At 48.3% G+C, this 16,714-nt stretch overlaps 1 protein-coding gene across 1 annotated transcript in view; it reads right to left on the reverse strand.

The window, feature by feature from the left end:
* The window catches only part of pyroxd2 (pyridine nucleotide-disulphide oxidoreductase domain 2), a 72,510-nt gene that overhangs the window by 24,641 nt on the left and 31,155 nt on the right, over positions 1–16,714 (reverse strand). The window contains exons 5-10 of the mRNA XM_070874947.1: positions 12,185–12,340; positions 11,225–11,378; positions 9,198–9,259; positions 7,062–7,159; positions 4,064–4,205; positions 2,577–2,711 (exon numbers count right to left, since the gene is read on the reverse strand). Of these exons, the coding sequence (XP_070731048.1) occupies positions 2,577–2,711; positions 4,064–4,205; positions 7,062–7,159; positions 9,198–9,259; positions 11,225–11,378; positions 12,185–12,340 (747 nt within the window). The remainder of the gene's footprint in view (positions 1–2,576; positions 2,712–4,063; positions 4,206–7,061; positions 7,160–9,197; positions 9,260–11,224; positions 11,379–12,184; positions 12,341–16,714) is intronic.

A 16,714-nucleotide genomic window follows, 5' to 3' on the forward strand; every position in this document is an offset into this window, starting at 1 on the left:
GAGGCTGGTTTACGAAGTGCATGAACCACAAGAGGGGTCTGCAAGGCAGGGGTATGCCTGGGACACAGCAATGGACGCTGAAGTTCAGCGGGTCCAGGTGGCAAACATCCACAGCTCATTCACAAAAACGCCACCTATGATGATGAGAGTACTGTTAAACAGCATCCCAGTATGCATGGAGCTGGACACAGGAGCCAGCCAGTCACTTATGAGTGTCCAACAATTCGAGGACTGGGCAAGCCCCATCGTCCCTGTTCTAAAAACGGATGGCTCGGTCAGGATCTGTGGCGACTACAAGGCCACCATCAACCGAGTGTCCCTTCAGGGCCAATACCCGCTTCCGAGAGCGGAGGATCTTTTTGCCACGTTGGTAGACGGCAAGCTGTTCACCAAGTTGGACCTCACTTCGGCCTACATGACCCAGGAACTGGCCGAAGAATCCAAGCTACTGACCACCATCACCACGCACAAGGGGCTGTTTGTCTACAACAGGTGTCCATCTGGCATTTGTTCCGCAGCCGCTATCTTTCAGAGGAACATGGAAAGCCTGCTCAAATCCATCCCCGGAACAATCGTATTTCAGGATGACATTCTTATCACGGGTCAAGACACCAAGGAACACCTCCACAACCTGGAGGAGATGCTTCGCCAGCCTGCGACTAAAGAAGTCCAAGTGTGTGTTTTTGGCCCCAGAGGTCGAGTTTTTGGGCAGGAGGGTTGCCGCAGACAGGATTCAGCCCATCGAATCCAAAACGGAGGTGATCCGTCACGCGCCCAGGCCCGGCAACACATCAGAGTTGCGTTCATTTCTGGGACTATTGAACTATTTCGGGAACTTTCTACCGAACTTAAGTACATTGCTGGAGCCGTGACACGTGCTCCTGCGTAAGGGTTGCGATTGGTTTTGGGGGGACTGTCAGAAATGGGCTTTCAATCGGGCACGGAACCTGCTTTGTTCTAATAAGTTATTGACCCTGTACGACCCCTGTAAGAAATTAATTTTGACATGCGATACATCACCCTATAGGGTTGGGTGCTTGTTGCAGCAGAGTAATGATGAGGGCCAAATCCAACCTGTGGCTTATGCTTCCAGGTCGCTCTCCCAAGCAGAAAGGGGATATGTGATGGTTGAAAAGGAAGCACTCGCATGTGTCTACGGGGTGAAAAAGATGCATCAGTACCTTTTTGGCAGAAGGTTCGAGTTAGAAACGGACCATAAGCCGTTAACATCCCTGTTGTCTGACAGCAAAGCTGTCAATGCCAATGCGTCAGCTCGCATACAGCGATGGGCTCTCATGCTGGCTGCATATGACTACATCATACGGCACCGGCCAGGTACTGAAAATTGCGCTGACACGCTCAGCAGGGTTCCAGTGGCCACCACTGAGGGGGCAGCGGAGCAAAGCGCGGAGATGGTCATGGCTGTCGATGCCTTTGACAGCGCAGGCTCCCCCAGCACAGCCCGCCAGATCAAAATCTGGACAGAGATCCCCTCCTATCCCTGATTAAGGAATGTGTCCTGACTGGGGATTGGGCGCCCGCACGCGGAGCATGCCCTGAAGCGGTCAGACCGTTTCACAGGCGGATGAACGAACTCTCCATCCAAGCCGACTGCCTACTATGGGGCAGCCGGGTAGTCATGCCCCAGAGGGGTAGGGAAGCATTCATCAGGGAACTCTACAGCGAGCACCCAGGCATCGTGCTTATGAAGGCCATTGCCCGGTCACACGTTTGGTTGCCGGGAATTGATTCAGACCTGGAATACTGTGTTCGCAGGTGCACGACATGTGCCCAGCTGGGCAATGCCCCCAGGGAGGCCCCACTCAGCCCGTGGCCCTGGCCCACCAAGTGGTCAGACTCAACAATGGGCAGATATGCCGCAAGCATCTGGACCAAGTAAAAAAAAGGTTCAGCATGGACACTGAGGAACCTGAAGAAGATCATGAGATGCTGCCCACACCACCGCCAGTGAACGAGCAACAAGAACCGTCAGCAGCATGCACAGTCCCTGCGGTCAGCCCGGACGAGCCGAAATCACCACAGGTGACAGAGACTCAACAACCAGAGCCCCAAGTGTGGCGCTCCACGAGAGAGCATCGACCGCCTGAAAGACTCAATCTTTGACCCAAAGACGTTGGGGGGAGGTGATGTCATGTTTGTAACCTCACATAACTGTAACCTTTATGTAACAATACTGTACACTGTATATACCTGAGAAATGCACACCTTGACCACAGGGAGTGAACTTGTGGGAGACACTCCTTACCTGTTCATCCAGGTACATAAAGGGAGGTCCCACGCAGGGTCATCACTTCTTGGTCCTGTGAATAAAGGTACAGGTCACAGAATGACCTTGCCTTCAGTATGTGCCTCGTGTTGATTTGCTGTAGTGTGTAAGGACACAACAGCGCCTTGGTATGTTTTGTTATGTTAAAGGCGCTATGTAAATGCAAGATGCTGTTGTTGTTATCTGGGAGGTGCACAGCACCCCTGGAAATGAGTGAGTCACCACCTTGGGAGGGGAGTGCAGGGGGCAGGGGGCGGGAGGGGGGGAAAGAGACATTTCCAAATCTCACCTTTGGAGTCAGCTTGAGGAAAGTCACGTGAGGGGTGGCATTGGATAAAACCACTTTGCTTCTTATCTCAGTTCCATCTTGCAGCACAACTCCCTGTGCTGCCCCGTTACTGTCCACGAGAATGGAGTTCACTGGCTGTTTGATACGGAGAGACCGAGAGAGAGAAATGTATTAACTTGCATTTAGCATGTTGAAAACGTAAATATTCTTAAATTTCGTATTTATCACAAAGTGCCAAAAACCTGGTAGTAAATTGCTCAGCGATGCCACGAGGATGGGTGTGGCAGCTGCAGATGTTACATTGGTGCCGTAGGATTGCTATCCTAAGCTGAGAGGTTAAGATACTATAATAGGGCTTGATTTTCTGGTGTTCTCTGCCTTTGTTTTTCACCCCAAAGTAGCGGCAATGGTGGCGGTGAGCTCTTCCAGGCGGACAGCCAGTTCCCAGAGCCCCACTGGGGTTTTCGGTGCCGGTTTCGGCGGGGTGGGCGTGGAGCAATGCCGCCCGGGAGAGGCGAGCCGATGTGAAACACCCCTGGGTTGCAACACCGGCTCGATTTTTGACTCCCGCCTGATCTGTACGCCCCACAGCGCCCTCTGCTGGGACCACCTGTGAAAGCGGTCCGTCCAACCTACACCGGACGCAGTGAGGTAAGTAATGTCCACTTCGGGTAGGTGTGATTGTTTTTTTTTTGTGATTTATGTTGTGGTGGCGTGGACTGTGTATCGGGAATGTTTTTGGTGGGTTTTTTTCTCCCCAGGCCTCTGTCATAGCACTCCGAGGCCGGCTGTTTAGCTTGGGATTTTCCCTTGCTCAGCAGGCGAAGTGCTCTGAGACAGGTGTACAACGCCTCCCTCAGCGCCCCGCCTCACACTCAGGGCTCAGCTGCCCAATTTTGCTGACTGAGGCGCAAACTGTTCCCGGGCGCAAACTTTACCGCCCCGCCGTCATTACCGCCCCGACATCAGCAAAAATCCCAATATTGTTAAAACAGACTGGAGGTAGCTTTGCACTGTGTCTAGCTATACTATAGAGTATGATTAGTGTACCAGTACTGGTTGGTAATGCAAAAAAGGTTTCATTCTCCACACTTATGCTCCTCTTATAAAATAATACAGCACAGAAGGAGGCCATTCAGCCCATCGTGCCAGCTCTTTGAAAGAGCTATCCCATTAGTCCCACTCCCCCGCTCTTTTCCAATAGCCCTAAAATTTTTTCCCTTTCCCTTTTGAAAGTTTCTATTGAATCTGCTTTCACCGCCCTTTCAGGCAGTGCGTTCCAGATCACAACAACTCACTGCGTACAAAAATGTTTTCCTCATCACCACTCCCGTTCCTTTCCCAATGATCTTAAATTAGTGTCTTCTGGTTACCAACCCCCCTGCCAGTGGAAATAGTTCCTCCTTATTCACTGTATCAAAACCCCTCTCCCCTCGACATAAAGGAAATTGAAAAGGAACGGTTGGACCAGCAGTTGGGACACCTACCTTTCCTGTAAAGATTGAGGCTCCGTGAGCTGCAGCCGCGCTGGCAATAGAGTTGGAGAGTGCGCCCATCCCACCTTCCACATAACCCCAACCCCCCTTAATCCCCTCCAGCTCCCCCATCACATGATGAAGCAGCACATACCTAAGATGAAAAAAAAACAAGAGACAACATAAGAGCATAAGAAATAGGAGCAGGAGTAGGCCATTTGGCTCTTCGAGCCTGCTCCGCCATTTAATAAGATCATGGCTGATCTGATCTTCGCCTCAACTTCACTTCCCTGCCTGTTCCCCATAGCCCTTGACTCCCCTGTCGTTCAAGAATCTGTCTATCTCAGCCTTGAATGTATTCAATGACCCAGCCTCCACAGCTCTCTGGGGCAGAGAATTCCAAAGATTCACAACTCTCTGAGAGAAGAAATTCCTTCTCATCTCCAACTTAAATGAGCGACCCCTTGTACTGAATCTATGCCCCCTAGTTCGAGATTCCCCCATGAGCAGAAACATCCTCTTGGCATCTACCCTGTCAAGCCCCCTCAGAATCTTATATGTTTCAATAAGATCACCAAATTTTTGCCCACTCATTTAACCTATCTTTATCCCTTTGCACTCTTTTGTGTCCTCCTCACAACTTGCTTTCCCACCTATCATTGTATCGTCAGCAAATTTGGCTACATTACACTCAGTCCCTTCATCCAAGTCATTAATATAGATTGTAAATAGTTGAGGCCCCAGCACTGATCCCTGTGGCACCCACGAATTACCATTTGCCAACCTGAAAATGACCCATTTATCCCAACTCTGTGTTTTCTGTTAGTTAGCCAATCCTCTATCCATGTTAATATATTACCCCCAACCCCGTGAGCTCTTATTTTGTGTTGTACCTTATCGAATGCCATTTGGAAATCTAAATACACTGGATCTATTGGTTCCTCTTTATCCACCCTGCTCGTTACAACCTCTAATAAATTCTAATAAATTTGTCAAACACGATTTCCCTTTCATAAAACCATGGTGACTCTGCTTGATTGTATTATGGATTTTTAAAAAATATGACTAATAAAATACCCATGGAGTTACTCACGGGTCATTTGATGAATATAATTGTTTTTCTATACATAAGATGACGATTGGAGTTGGGAGAGTCTTCAGAATCTTGATGCACCACGCCACCCAGTGGCCACTGACTGCAACAACGTCATGACAGTTGACATAACACCATGATCGGGGCCCAGGAGAGGCATGAGTTCAGGGCCAGGGGCCCAGGGGCAGCATGGGCCAGCCCATACTGCAATATATGTGCGCACTAGGTCCACACAGCAGAGCAGGTCTCCAGTCGTCTTGGATAATCCTTGCCACCGGACCAAGACCTTGCTCTGTCAAGCCCGTGTGGTGGCTGGTGTGCACCGCACATTAAAAACATCCACTCACAGGCATCTTCCACCCTTTAGGATGTAGTTCGGGACCTGTATTTTTAGGTCCTTCATTGAAACACCTGTGAACTCATCCTTCTTTTGACGTGGAAACAAGTCATCTTCACTTCGAGGGACTGTCTATGATGATGATGGGAATGGGAAAGAAAGAGTTAATGTTTCAGGTCGATGACCTTTCGTCAGACGTTAACACTGTTTCTCTCTCTCCACAGATGCTGCCTGACCTGCTGAGTAATTCTTGCATTTTATGCTTTTATTTCAGATTCCAGCATCTGCAGTATTTTGCTTTTGTATTGAATGGGAAATGTTCACATAGCAATTTACAATGGTAAATGTTGTCACAAAAGTGTGACCAAAAATTATGGCAACAGGAAGCAAGGTCTGTGGACATGGCATGACACGTGTGCAAGATTTTTAACAGTGTCAGCCGTGGCTCAGTGGGTAGCACACTTGCCTCTGAGCCAGAAGGTTGTGGGCTTAAATCGCACTCCAGTGACTTGAGCACAAAAAAATCTAGGCTGACACTCCCAGTGCAGTGCTGAGGGAGTACTGTACTGTCGGAGGTGCTGCCTTCCAGATGAGATGTTAAACTGAGGTCCTGCTGCTCTCTCAAGTGGATGTAAAAGATCCCATTTTGAAAAAGAGCAGGGGAGTTATTATTTATCCCTCAATCAACATAACAAAAAACAGATTATCAGATTCCTGCTGTCCTGACATTAATGCTTCAACCATCATCGCTAAAACAGTTAATCTGGTCATTTAACTCATTGCTGTTTGTGGGAGCTTGCTTGTGCGCAAATTGGCTGCTGCATTTCCTACATTACAACAGTGACTACACTCCAAAAGTACTTCATTGGCTGTAAAGCGCTTTGAGACATCCGGTTGTGAAAGGCGCAATGTAAATCCAAGTCTTTCTTCTTTCTTCGATATATAGATAGGTAATAGGTAACATCGCATGAAGTTCTCATGTAATACACACAAGGCCTGCTACATCATATAATGCATATCTCTGTTACATGCACTAAGAGCTCAATATCAAAGATGTTCAAATCATGTTGTGCAATCATACTTCAGTTCAAATCACAAAGAAAGGACTTGCATTTCTATCGTGTCTGTCACGACTTCAAGACGTGCAAAGTACTTCGCAGTCAATCACTTTTTTTCTGAAGTGTAGTCACGGTTGTAATGTGGGAAACAAGGCAGCCAATTTGCGCACAAGCAAGCTCCCACAAACAGCAATGAGTTAAATGACCAGATAATCTCTTTTAGCGATGTTGGTTGAAGCAATGTCAGGACACTGGAACTTGCTCCCCTAAAGTATTGGGAATGCTGGGCTTAATTGAAATTTTCAAGACTGAGATATAGAGATTTTTGTTAAGTGAGGGCATCAAGGGATACAGAGCAAAGGGCGGGTAGATGGAGTTGAAGTGCTGCAATGGAATTGAATGGCGGAACAAGCTCGAGGGGCTGAACGGTCTCCTCCTGTTAGCATCTTAATATGCTTCCTGCGTAAATTCAAGTCAAATTCATTTGCAACCAGTAAACAGAACAACCGGTGAGTCTCCTACCCGCTCCCTGTGGCCTGTGGGCTTATCATGGCACCAATAACTCCATCAGTGGCGAGAGTTGCCTTCAGGGGTTCAGACTCAAACCATTTATTTAAAATCTGCCAAGAATAAAAAGATGGACAACAAGTTGGCAAAGCACAAATATCAGCGGGCAAGCCCCAAATTGAGTCGCACAGCGGTTATGTCACTGCACGGGTAACCCAGAGGCCTGCACTAATGATCGTGAGTTCCAATCCCACCACAGCAACTGAGGAATTTAAATTCTGCCAATTAAATAAATCTGGAATAAAATGGTGACCATGAAACCATTGTTGTAAAAACCCATCTGCTTTCACTAATGTCCTTTAGGGAAGGAAATTTGCCACCCTTACCCGGTCTGGCCTAAATGTGACCCCAGACCCACAGCAATGTGGTTGACTCTGAAATGCCCTCTGAAATAGCCCAGCGAGACACTCAATGACTCACCACCACCACGTCCACATCCTGTGAACAAATAAAAGATAGTCTCCTATTCACATTTCGCTTTGCATCTGTCAGACTTTGTTCTTTTCCTCCATTCCCGTTTCCCGCAGGTGCCGATTCATGAGGAGACACGGAAGGGATTTTAATTTGGAGCGGGTTTCTGGCAGGAAAATGGCTGTGGAGAGTCCCCCCGCGCCCTCTGACCCCTTCCCAAACAGAAGCAAGAGTACTACAGTGACTTGAACCGGCGGGACCTAACTTAATTACTGCCGGTCTGATTCCCTCCCGATACCGGGGCATAGATCGCTTGCCAGGTTCCAGTGGCGGGCAGGGGGTATTGCGGGGGTTTGGTAGGATGTCGGAGTGGGTGGTGGAGAGTCTGGGGCAGGTGAGGCCAGAACTTTCCTTGTGCGGCCCGGAAAAAGGACTCCTGCTCATCCTAATCCCAAAACTAGGTACGTATGGGAGGACAGACGCACCAACGTTAGCATCCTCAACCAGGCCAACATCCCCAGCATTGAAGCACTGACCACACTTGATCAGCTCCACTGGGCGGGCCACATTGTCCGCATGCCAGACACAAGACTCCCAAAGTAAGCGCTCGACTCGGAATTCCTTCACGGCAAACGAGCCAAAGGTGGGCAGAGGAAAAGTTACAAGGACACCCTCAAAGCCTCCCTGATAAAAGTGCAACATCCCCACCGACACCTGGGAGTCCCTGGCCAAAGGCCACCCTAAGTGGAAGAAGTGCATCCGGGAGGGCGCTGAGCACCTCGAGTCTCATCACCGAGAGCATGGAGAAATCAAGCGCGGGCAGCGGAAAGAGCATGCGGCAAACCAGTCCCACCCATCCTTACCCTCAACGACTGTCTGTCCCACCTGTGATGGGGACTGTGGCTCTCGTATTGGACTGTTCAGCCACCTAAGGACTCATTTTAAGAGTGGAAGCAAGTCTTCCTCGATTCCGAGGGACTGCCGATGATGATGATGATGATGATGATGACCTTCCCAACAGTTGCTGACCACCTTTCACCTGGCGGGGAAAGGCTCGGGTGGTTTTCCCCTTCACGCTCCGGTTAAAATTCAATCGGGGTTCCCCTTGACGTTATAGGGACCCCCGATTCACGTAAATTGACGAGGCCACCTGCCTGTTTTAGGCGGGCAACTCTGCTGGCTGCGGGGCCCTGCAGGTTACCATCACAGGTGGCGGGAGAGGGGTGAGTTCGGAGCGGGTAACCAACCTGATCGGCTTTGAGTGCCCACCCGTCTGGTTTCCGCCGTGGGCTCGGGAGGGGATCAGCCCACAGGGTCCTGCTCCTGTCCACGGGCGGGTGGGTGTTAGAATTGGCCCCCGCTGTCTCTCTTGTGTCTTGTCCAAACAGGTCATGACATATGTCGGAGTCCGAGAATCCTAGAAAATTATGACACAGAAGGATGCCATGCAGGCCATCATGTCCCACTCCCCAAGTCCTTCTCCCCAAGCACAGAACGAGGTTTCCTCAGAGGTTATGGGAGACAGTGTTGGGAGAAATGCTAAGAAAATTCACAGCATGAGACTTTGGGGAGGGGAGGGGGTTAGGGTGGTTGGCAGAGGAGAAACCCAGGGTCAGTAGGTGGTGCAACCAAGAGTTTAAAATCAGCAGCTGTTTCAAGAAAGATGACTTGTGGGCTTACTTTTGATATTGGAGCAGTCAGTAATTCGTAGAACTGTGGAATATGTTTCCCCAGTTTAACACCTGCCAGGATAAGAAGAAAAAACAAGCACACAATTAGCACAAGTCCTGATGTTGTGTTAAACATGTTGAGAAAGAAAGAAAGACTTGCATTTATACAGCGTCTTTCACGACCACCAGACATCCCAAAGTGCTTTACAGCCAATGAAGTACTTTTGGAGTGTAATGTGGGAAATGCGGCAGCCATTTGCGCACAGCAAGCTCCCACAAATAGCAAAAGAAATAGGAGCAGGAGTAGGCCATATGGCCCTTCGAGTCTGCTCCACCATTTAATACGATTATGGCTGATCCGATCATGAACTCAGGTCTACTTCCCTGCCCGCTCCCCATAACTCCGTATTCCCTTATCGGTTAAGAAACTGTTTATCTCTGTCTTAAATTTATTCAATGACCCAGCCTCCACAGCTCTCTGAGGCAGCAAATTTCACAGATTTACAACCCTCTGAGAGAAGAACTTTCTCCTCATCTCAGTTTTGAATGGGCGGCCCCTTATTCTAGGATTATGCCCCCTAGTTCTAGTCTCCCCCATCAGTGGAAACATCCTCTCTGCATCCACCTTGTCAAGCCCCCTCATAATCCTGTACATTTCGATAAGATCATCTCTCATTCTTCTGAATTCCAATGAATAGAGGCCCAACCTACTCAACCTATCCTCATAAGTCATCCCCCTCATCTCCGGAATCAACCTAGTGAACCTTCTCTGAACTGCCTCCAAAGCAAGGATATCCTTTCGTAAATATGGAAGCCAAAACTGCACGCAGTATTCTATGTGATAACGACCAGATAATCTATGTTTACTAACGGGGGTAAGAACTCTTGGAAGCTCCACCCCCTTGCAAACATTCCTATTTGGGCGAGTGTCATTAAACGAAGGAAAAGTATATTCAAGGCTGAGATCGATAGATTTTTGGACACTAAGGGAATCAAAGGGATATGGGGATCGGGCAGGAAAGTGGAGTTGAGGTAGAAGATCAGCCATGATCTCATTGAATGGCGGAGCAGGTTCGAGGGGCCGAGTGGCCTACTCCTGCTCCTGATTCTTATGCTCTTATATAGGAGATCAGCTTTTAAAGCTGTGTTTCTTCCGTGGTCAAGAGCCCCAAAATTAATATTCATAATTGAGGCTTGTTCTGCTTTCATGCTCAAACCAACATCAAAAAACAGATAATATTGGGCTTGATTTTAGGTTTGTAGCCGTCTCTGTTTGCGCCCCCGGAGCAGCGACAATGGCGGCGGAAATCACTTCCAGGTGGACGGCCAGCTTCCAGCACCCCGCCGGGACATTCGGTGCCAGTTTTGTGGGGGTGCAGAGCAGTGCCGCCCGGGAGTGGTGAGCCAGTGCAAGACCCCCAGGTTGCGACACCGTTTCTAAATTTGTTTTGCGTGTGACCCGTAGTGCCCCCTACTGGGACCGCCTGGGAATGCGGGCGGTCCGAGCTGTAGTCGCTGAAGTGAGGGAAGGAACATCGACCTGTGGTAAGTGTGATTGTTAATTACTTTTTTATTTTTGCGACTTATGTTGACGTGGCGTCAGTAACGTATTGAGAATGTTTTTGGTGGTGTTTTTCCCCCGATTTGTTTCTTCCCAGGTAAGCCTTTCTTAGGGCGCTCCGATGCCGGCTGTTTAGCTCGGGATTTTCAGTTGCTCAGCTGGCCTAGCGCTCTAAGAGAGGTGTGGAACATCTCCCTTAGTGCTCCCAGCTGATGAGGTTTGTGGCTGCAGACGCAAACCATTTCCCAGCGCAAAATCTACCATTCGGCCCAGGTTAACGCCCCAAAAGGGGCCCGACCGAATTTACAGCCCAGTCTGTCTGTTTGTGTCATTGGTGTTTGTGTGACTTTGCTGTGGTCAAATATCTGCCACGTTTGCCTGAAGACACTGTAAAACGTAACTCATTGGCCGCAAAACGCCTTGAGATGTCGCGGGGCGATGAAAGGTGCTCTACAAATGCAGGTTGTTTTGTTTACCTGTCCGCAGGAGGGGAATCACGGTATGCAGTGATCGTATCCTCTGCCTCAGTGAGGTACTGGTTAGTGACGAGACATCCACCGGCACCGCATCCAGTAGAGGCTCCACTGCCGAGGCCATCCGGATGATCAAAGCCTCGTACTCAGCATATGCCTGGCAGGTAAAGCATAACTCACGCTCAGATTACATAAGAACATAAGACATAGGAGCAAGAGTAGGCCATACGGCCCCTCGAGCCTGCTCCGCCATTCAATATTATCATGGCTGATCCGATCATGGACTCAGGTCCACTTCCCTGCCCATTCCCCATAATCCCTTATTCCCTTATCATTTAAGAAACTGTCTATCTCTGCCTTAAATTTATTCAATGTCCCAGCTTCCACAGCTCTCTGAGGCAGCGAATTCCACAGATCCACAATCCTCTGAGAGAAGAAATTCCTCCTCATCTCAGTTTTAAATGGATGGCCCCTTATTCTAAGATTATGCCCTCTAGTTCTAGCCTCCCCCATCAGTGGAAACATCCTCTCTGCATCGACCTTGTCAAGCCCTCTCATAATCTTATACGTTTCGATAAGATCACCTCTCATTCTTCTGAATTCCAATGATTAGAGGCCCAACCTACTCAACCTTTCCTCATAAGTCAACCCACTCATCTCCGGAATCAACCTAGTGAACCTTCTCTGAACTGCCTCCAAAGCAAGTATATGCTTTCGTAAATATGGAAAGCAGAACTACACGCAATATTCCAGGTGTGGCCTCACCAATACCTTATATAACTGTAGTAAGACTTCCCTGCTTTTATACTCCATCCCCTTTGCAATAAATGCCAAGATTCCATTGGCCTTCCTGATCACAGAAGATATTACAGAAAGCATGGGAGGAAAAAAGACCATTCAGACCCTTACGACAGCTGACTTGTAAAAGTACGAATCTCCCTTCATTTTCAGCAATTCACTTACCCGCGCATCTTTCACGGAGAACTGCGCGATTTGTTTTTGGGTTTCTTCCAGGTTGTGGCCCATTAACAGTGACCGCGGTGGTTTCCCTCCAACTCCGTCTTCCAATATTGGCGTGAAGGACGACGGGTTCCGTATGTAGACCTTCAGTCCGTGTTTCTGTCACAGCAAAACAACATCAATTCACACTTGAAAGATTATTTTTCCATTTTAACTCTCCCGTGTGCGAACCAACTAGGAGGACATTACAAGCACGATTTTGAAAAGAAAGGCTTGGATTTCTATAGCGCCTCTCACGACGACCAGACGTCTCAGAGCACTTTGCAGCTAATAAACTATTTTTAAAGTGTAGTCACTGTTGTAATGTGAGAAACGTGGCAGCCAATTTGCGCACAGCAAGCTCCCACAAACAGCAATGTGATAATGACCAGATCCTCTGTTTTTTGTTATGTTGATTAAGGGATAAATATTGGCCCCAGGACACCGGGATAACTCCCCTGCTCTTCTTCGAAATAGTGCCGCGGGATCTTTTATGTCCCCGAGAGAGCAGACGGGGCCTCGGTTTAACATCTCATCTGAAAAACGGCACCTCCAACAGCGCAGCATTCCCTGAGGTGTCGGAGTTCAAGTCTCTGGAGTGGGACTTGAACCCACAACCTTCTGGCTCAGAAGCAAGAGTGCTACTGAGCCACAGCTGGAACTACAGTGGGGGGAGGCTGGGGGGTGGTAAGTGAGGAAGAGTGATCATTGGGTCATGAGGTTAGGATATGGAAAGGGAAAAGAGTATCAGTGCTTTTGACCCATTACGAACATAAGAACATAAGAAATAGGAGCAGGAGTCGGCCATTCGGCCCCTCGAGCCTGCTCTGCCATTCAGTAAGATCATCTACCTCAACTCCACATTCCCTGCCTGATGGAGGGGGCTCGATAAGGTGGATGCATGGAGGATATTTCCACTCGTAGGGGAAACTAAAACTAGGAAACACAGTCTCAGAATAAGGGGCCGCCCATTTAAAACTGAGATGAGGAGGAATTTCTTCTCTCAGAGGGATGTAAATCTGTGGAATTCTCTGCCCCAGGGAGCTATGGAGGCTGGGTCAGTGAATATATTTAAGGCAGAGGTAGACAGATTATTGAGCGATAAGAGAGTAAAGGGTTATGGGGAGCAGGCAGGGAAGTGGAGTTGAGTCCGTGATCAGATCAGCCATGATCTTATTGAATGGCAGAGCAGGCTTGAGGGGCTGAGTGGCCTACTCCTACTCCTATTTCTTATGTTCTTATGATCCCCATAATCCCTTGATTCCTCGAGAGTCCAAAAATCCATTGATCTCTGTCTTGAATATACTCAATGGCTGAGCTCTCTGGGGTAGAGAATTCCACAGATTCACCACCCTCTGAGTGAAGAAATTTCTCCTCATCTCTGTCTTAAATGTCCGACCCCTTATCCTGAAACTGTGACCAATGTTCCCGTTAAGCTGTGTGGCCGAGCAGCCGCCCAGCGGTCTGGAAGTCCCGCGCAGGCCGGTCAGTTGCTTTACAATGGAAAAACCACCCACGTGCAGAAATCTGAATGGGCCCCACAGCCCGTTAAAGGGGTCACAAACCCAGAAAAAAAATAGAGGGAACGTTGACTGTGCCCCCTAGTTCTTGACTCCTCAGCCAGGGGGAAACAGCCTCTCAGCATCTACTTTATCAATCCCCCTTCCAAATCCTATGTGTTTCAACGAGATCACCTCTCATTCTTCTAAAGTCCAGAGGATATTGGCCCATTCATACCCACAGAACATGTATCAGGGCCCCTCACAACCCAAGGTGTTGATTGCTGAATGACTCCATCTCCGTGTGGCCCATGTGACTAGAAGTTTCCTCTTCCCCATGGTAAGTGTGCACAACCCTCTTCAATTGGGTTGATTTCTAGAACGTTCTGTTCCTTGCTCCCCATGGAGGTTACTCTAACTGAATGTTGCTATTTATTTTCTCCCTCCCCCCCCACCCCCCACCCCCGCCATATCCCGGGGTATGAGTCCTGACATCAGCAGGCCGTTATTCTTCATGTTTGGCATCAGCCAGCTGTTTGACTGCAAAAACCAATCTTCCCCTCAAACGATCTTGCCCGATCACCCATCACCCCCTGTGCTTGCTGGCCTGCATTGGCTCCCGGTTAAGCAACGCCTCGATTTGAAAATTGTCATCCTTGTATTCAAATCCCTCCATGGCCTCACCCCTCCCTATCTCTGAAATCTCTTCCAGCCCCACAACCCCCCGAGATGTAACTAGTAGAGTGGATAAGGGAGAACCAGTTGATGTGGTGTATTTGGACTTTCAAAAGGCTTTTGACAAGATCCCACACAAGAGATTAGTGTGCAAAATTAAGGCACATGGTATTGGGAGTAATGTATTGACGTGGATAGAGAACTGGTTGGCAGACAGGAAGCAAAGAGTGGGAATAAATGGGTCCTTTTCAGAATGGCAGGCAGTGACTAATGGGTTACCGCAGGGTTCAGTGCTGGGGCCCCAGCTATTTACAATATAAATTAATGATTTAGACGAAGGAATTGAATGTAATATCTCCAAGTTTGCAGATTACACTAAGCTGGGTGGCAGTGCGAGCTGTGAGGAGGATGCTAGGAGGCTACAGGGGGACTTGGACAGGTTAGGTGAATGGGCAAATGTATGGCAGATGCAGTATAATGTGGATAAGTGTGAGGTTATCCACTTTGATGGGAAAAACAGGAAGGCAGATTACTATCTGAATGGTGACAGATTAGTAAAAGGGGGAGGTGCAACGAGACCTGGATTTCATGGCACATCAGTCATTGAAGGTAGGCATGCAGGTACAGCAGGCATTAAAGAAAGCAAATGGCATGCTGGCCTTCATAGCAAGGGGATTTGAGTATAGGAGCAGGGAGGTCTTACTGCAGTTGTACATGGCCATGGTGAAACCACACCTTGAGTATTTATTGCGTGCAGTTTTGGTCTCCTAATCTGAGGAAGGACATTCTTGCTATTGAGGGAGTGCAGCGAAGGTTCACCAGACTGATTCCTGGGATGGCAGGACTGACATGAAGAAAGACTGGATCGACTAGGCTTATATTCAATGGAATTTCGAAGAATGAGAGGGGATCTCATAGAAACATTTAAAATTCTGACGGGATTGGACAGGTTAGATGCAGGAACAATGTTCCCGAAGCTGGGGAAGTCCAGAACCAGCGGTCACAGTCTAAAGATAAGGGGTAAGCCATTTAGGACTGAGATGAGGAGAAACTTCTTCACTCAGAGAATTGTGAATCTGTGGAATTCTCTATCACAGAAAGTTGTTGAGTCCAGTTAATTGGATATATTCAAAAGGGAGTTAGATGTGGCCCTTACGGCTAAAGGGATCAAGGGGTATGGAGAGAAAGCAGGAATGGGGTACTGAAGTTGCATGATCAGTCATGATCATATTGAATGGTGGTGCAGGCTCGAAGGGCCGAATGGCCTACTCCTGCACCTACTTTCTATGTTTCTATGTTTCTCTGAGATATCTGCGCTCTTCTAATTCTGCCCTCTTGAGCATCCCTGATGATAATTGCTCAACCATCGGTGGTCGTGCCTTCTATTGCCTCGGCCCCAAGCTCTGGAACTCCCTGCCTAAACCTCTCCACCTCTCCGCCTCTCTTTCCACCTTCAAGACATTCCTTAAAACCTACCTCTTTAACCAAGCTTTTGGTCACCTGACCTAATTTCTTGGGTTGGCTGGTCCATCACTGACTAAGTACCCGTGCTTAGAAACAAAGGGATTTTAAAGATTAGCGGGAAAGATAGAGGTAGCAAGACTCCCATAAAGACAGGGGTTTTCCACTTTATTTTTAGCTTGTGGCTTTAAGCTTGGAGTGAAGCTTGTAGCTGGCAGCTTGCAGCTTGTAGATCTCATCCATTCCGTGTACTGTTTTCATCTGCATAGTGCTACTTGTAACATGATTCGTGATCCGTATTGAAATGTATCCCGGAATGTAATGTAAACCTGTTCCCATCTGCTCCATGTAATACCCTTATTTGCACAGTACTACATGTAACGCGATTTAAGGATTGTACAAAACTGTACATTGAAATGAAATGCACGCTAGTGCATTGTATGGAACTGCTGTCAGCATCCAAACGAATTGTATAGAATTGCTGACCGCAAGGTACTGAACTATTTTCCAATGTATTATAAAAATTTTATATGAATAAAGTATATTTTTGGGGGAAAAAAAGAGCTCTCTCTCTCTCCCTCTCCCTCTCGCTCTCGCTCCACCAAGATCGATGTACCAAGGAGGAAGCCGCAGTTCTGCAGGAGAAGAGCGATCGAGACCGGCTGCATGTGGTGGTGAGCATGGTCATGAGTGTCCCAAGCTGGGTGAGACTAAGGGCTCAGGGTTTTCTCAGAAGTGAAGCTTTTCAGAGCTATTCTGGGGAGGAAGCTTCGACTGGGTAATTCATTGGTAGCGGTGGAGTTAGAATCCACCAGGGAATGACTGCATGTTACTGGGTCTCATTTCTGTACTGTATGTA

The sequence above is a fragment of the Pristiophorus japonicus genome, chromosome 3 (assembly GCF_044704955.1).
Source record: "Pristiophorus japonicus isolate sPriJap1 chromosome 3, sPriJap1.hap1, whole genome shotgun sequence".
Taxonomy (NCBI): Eukaryota; Metazoa; Chordata; class Chondrichthyes; family Pristiophoridae; genus Pristiophorus; species Pristiophorus japonicus.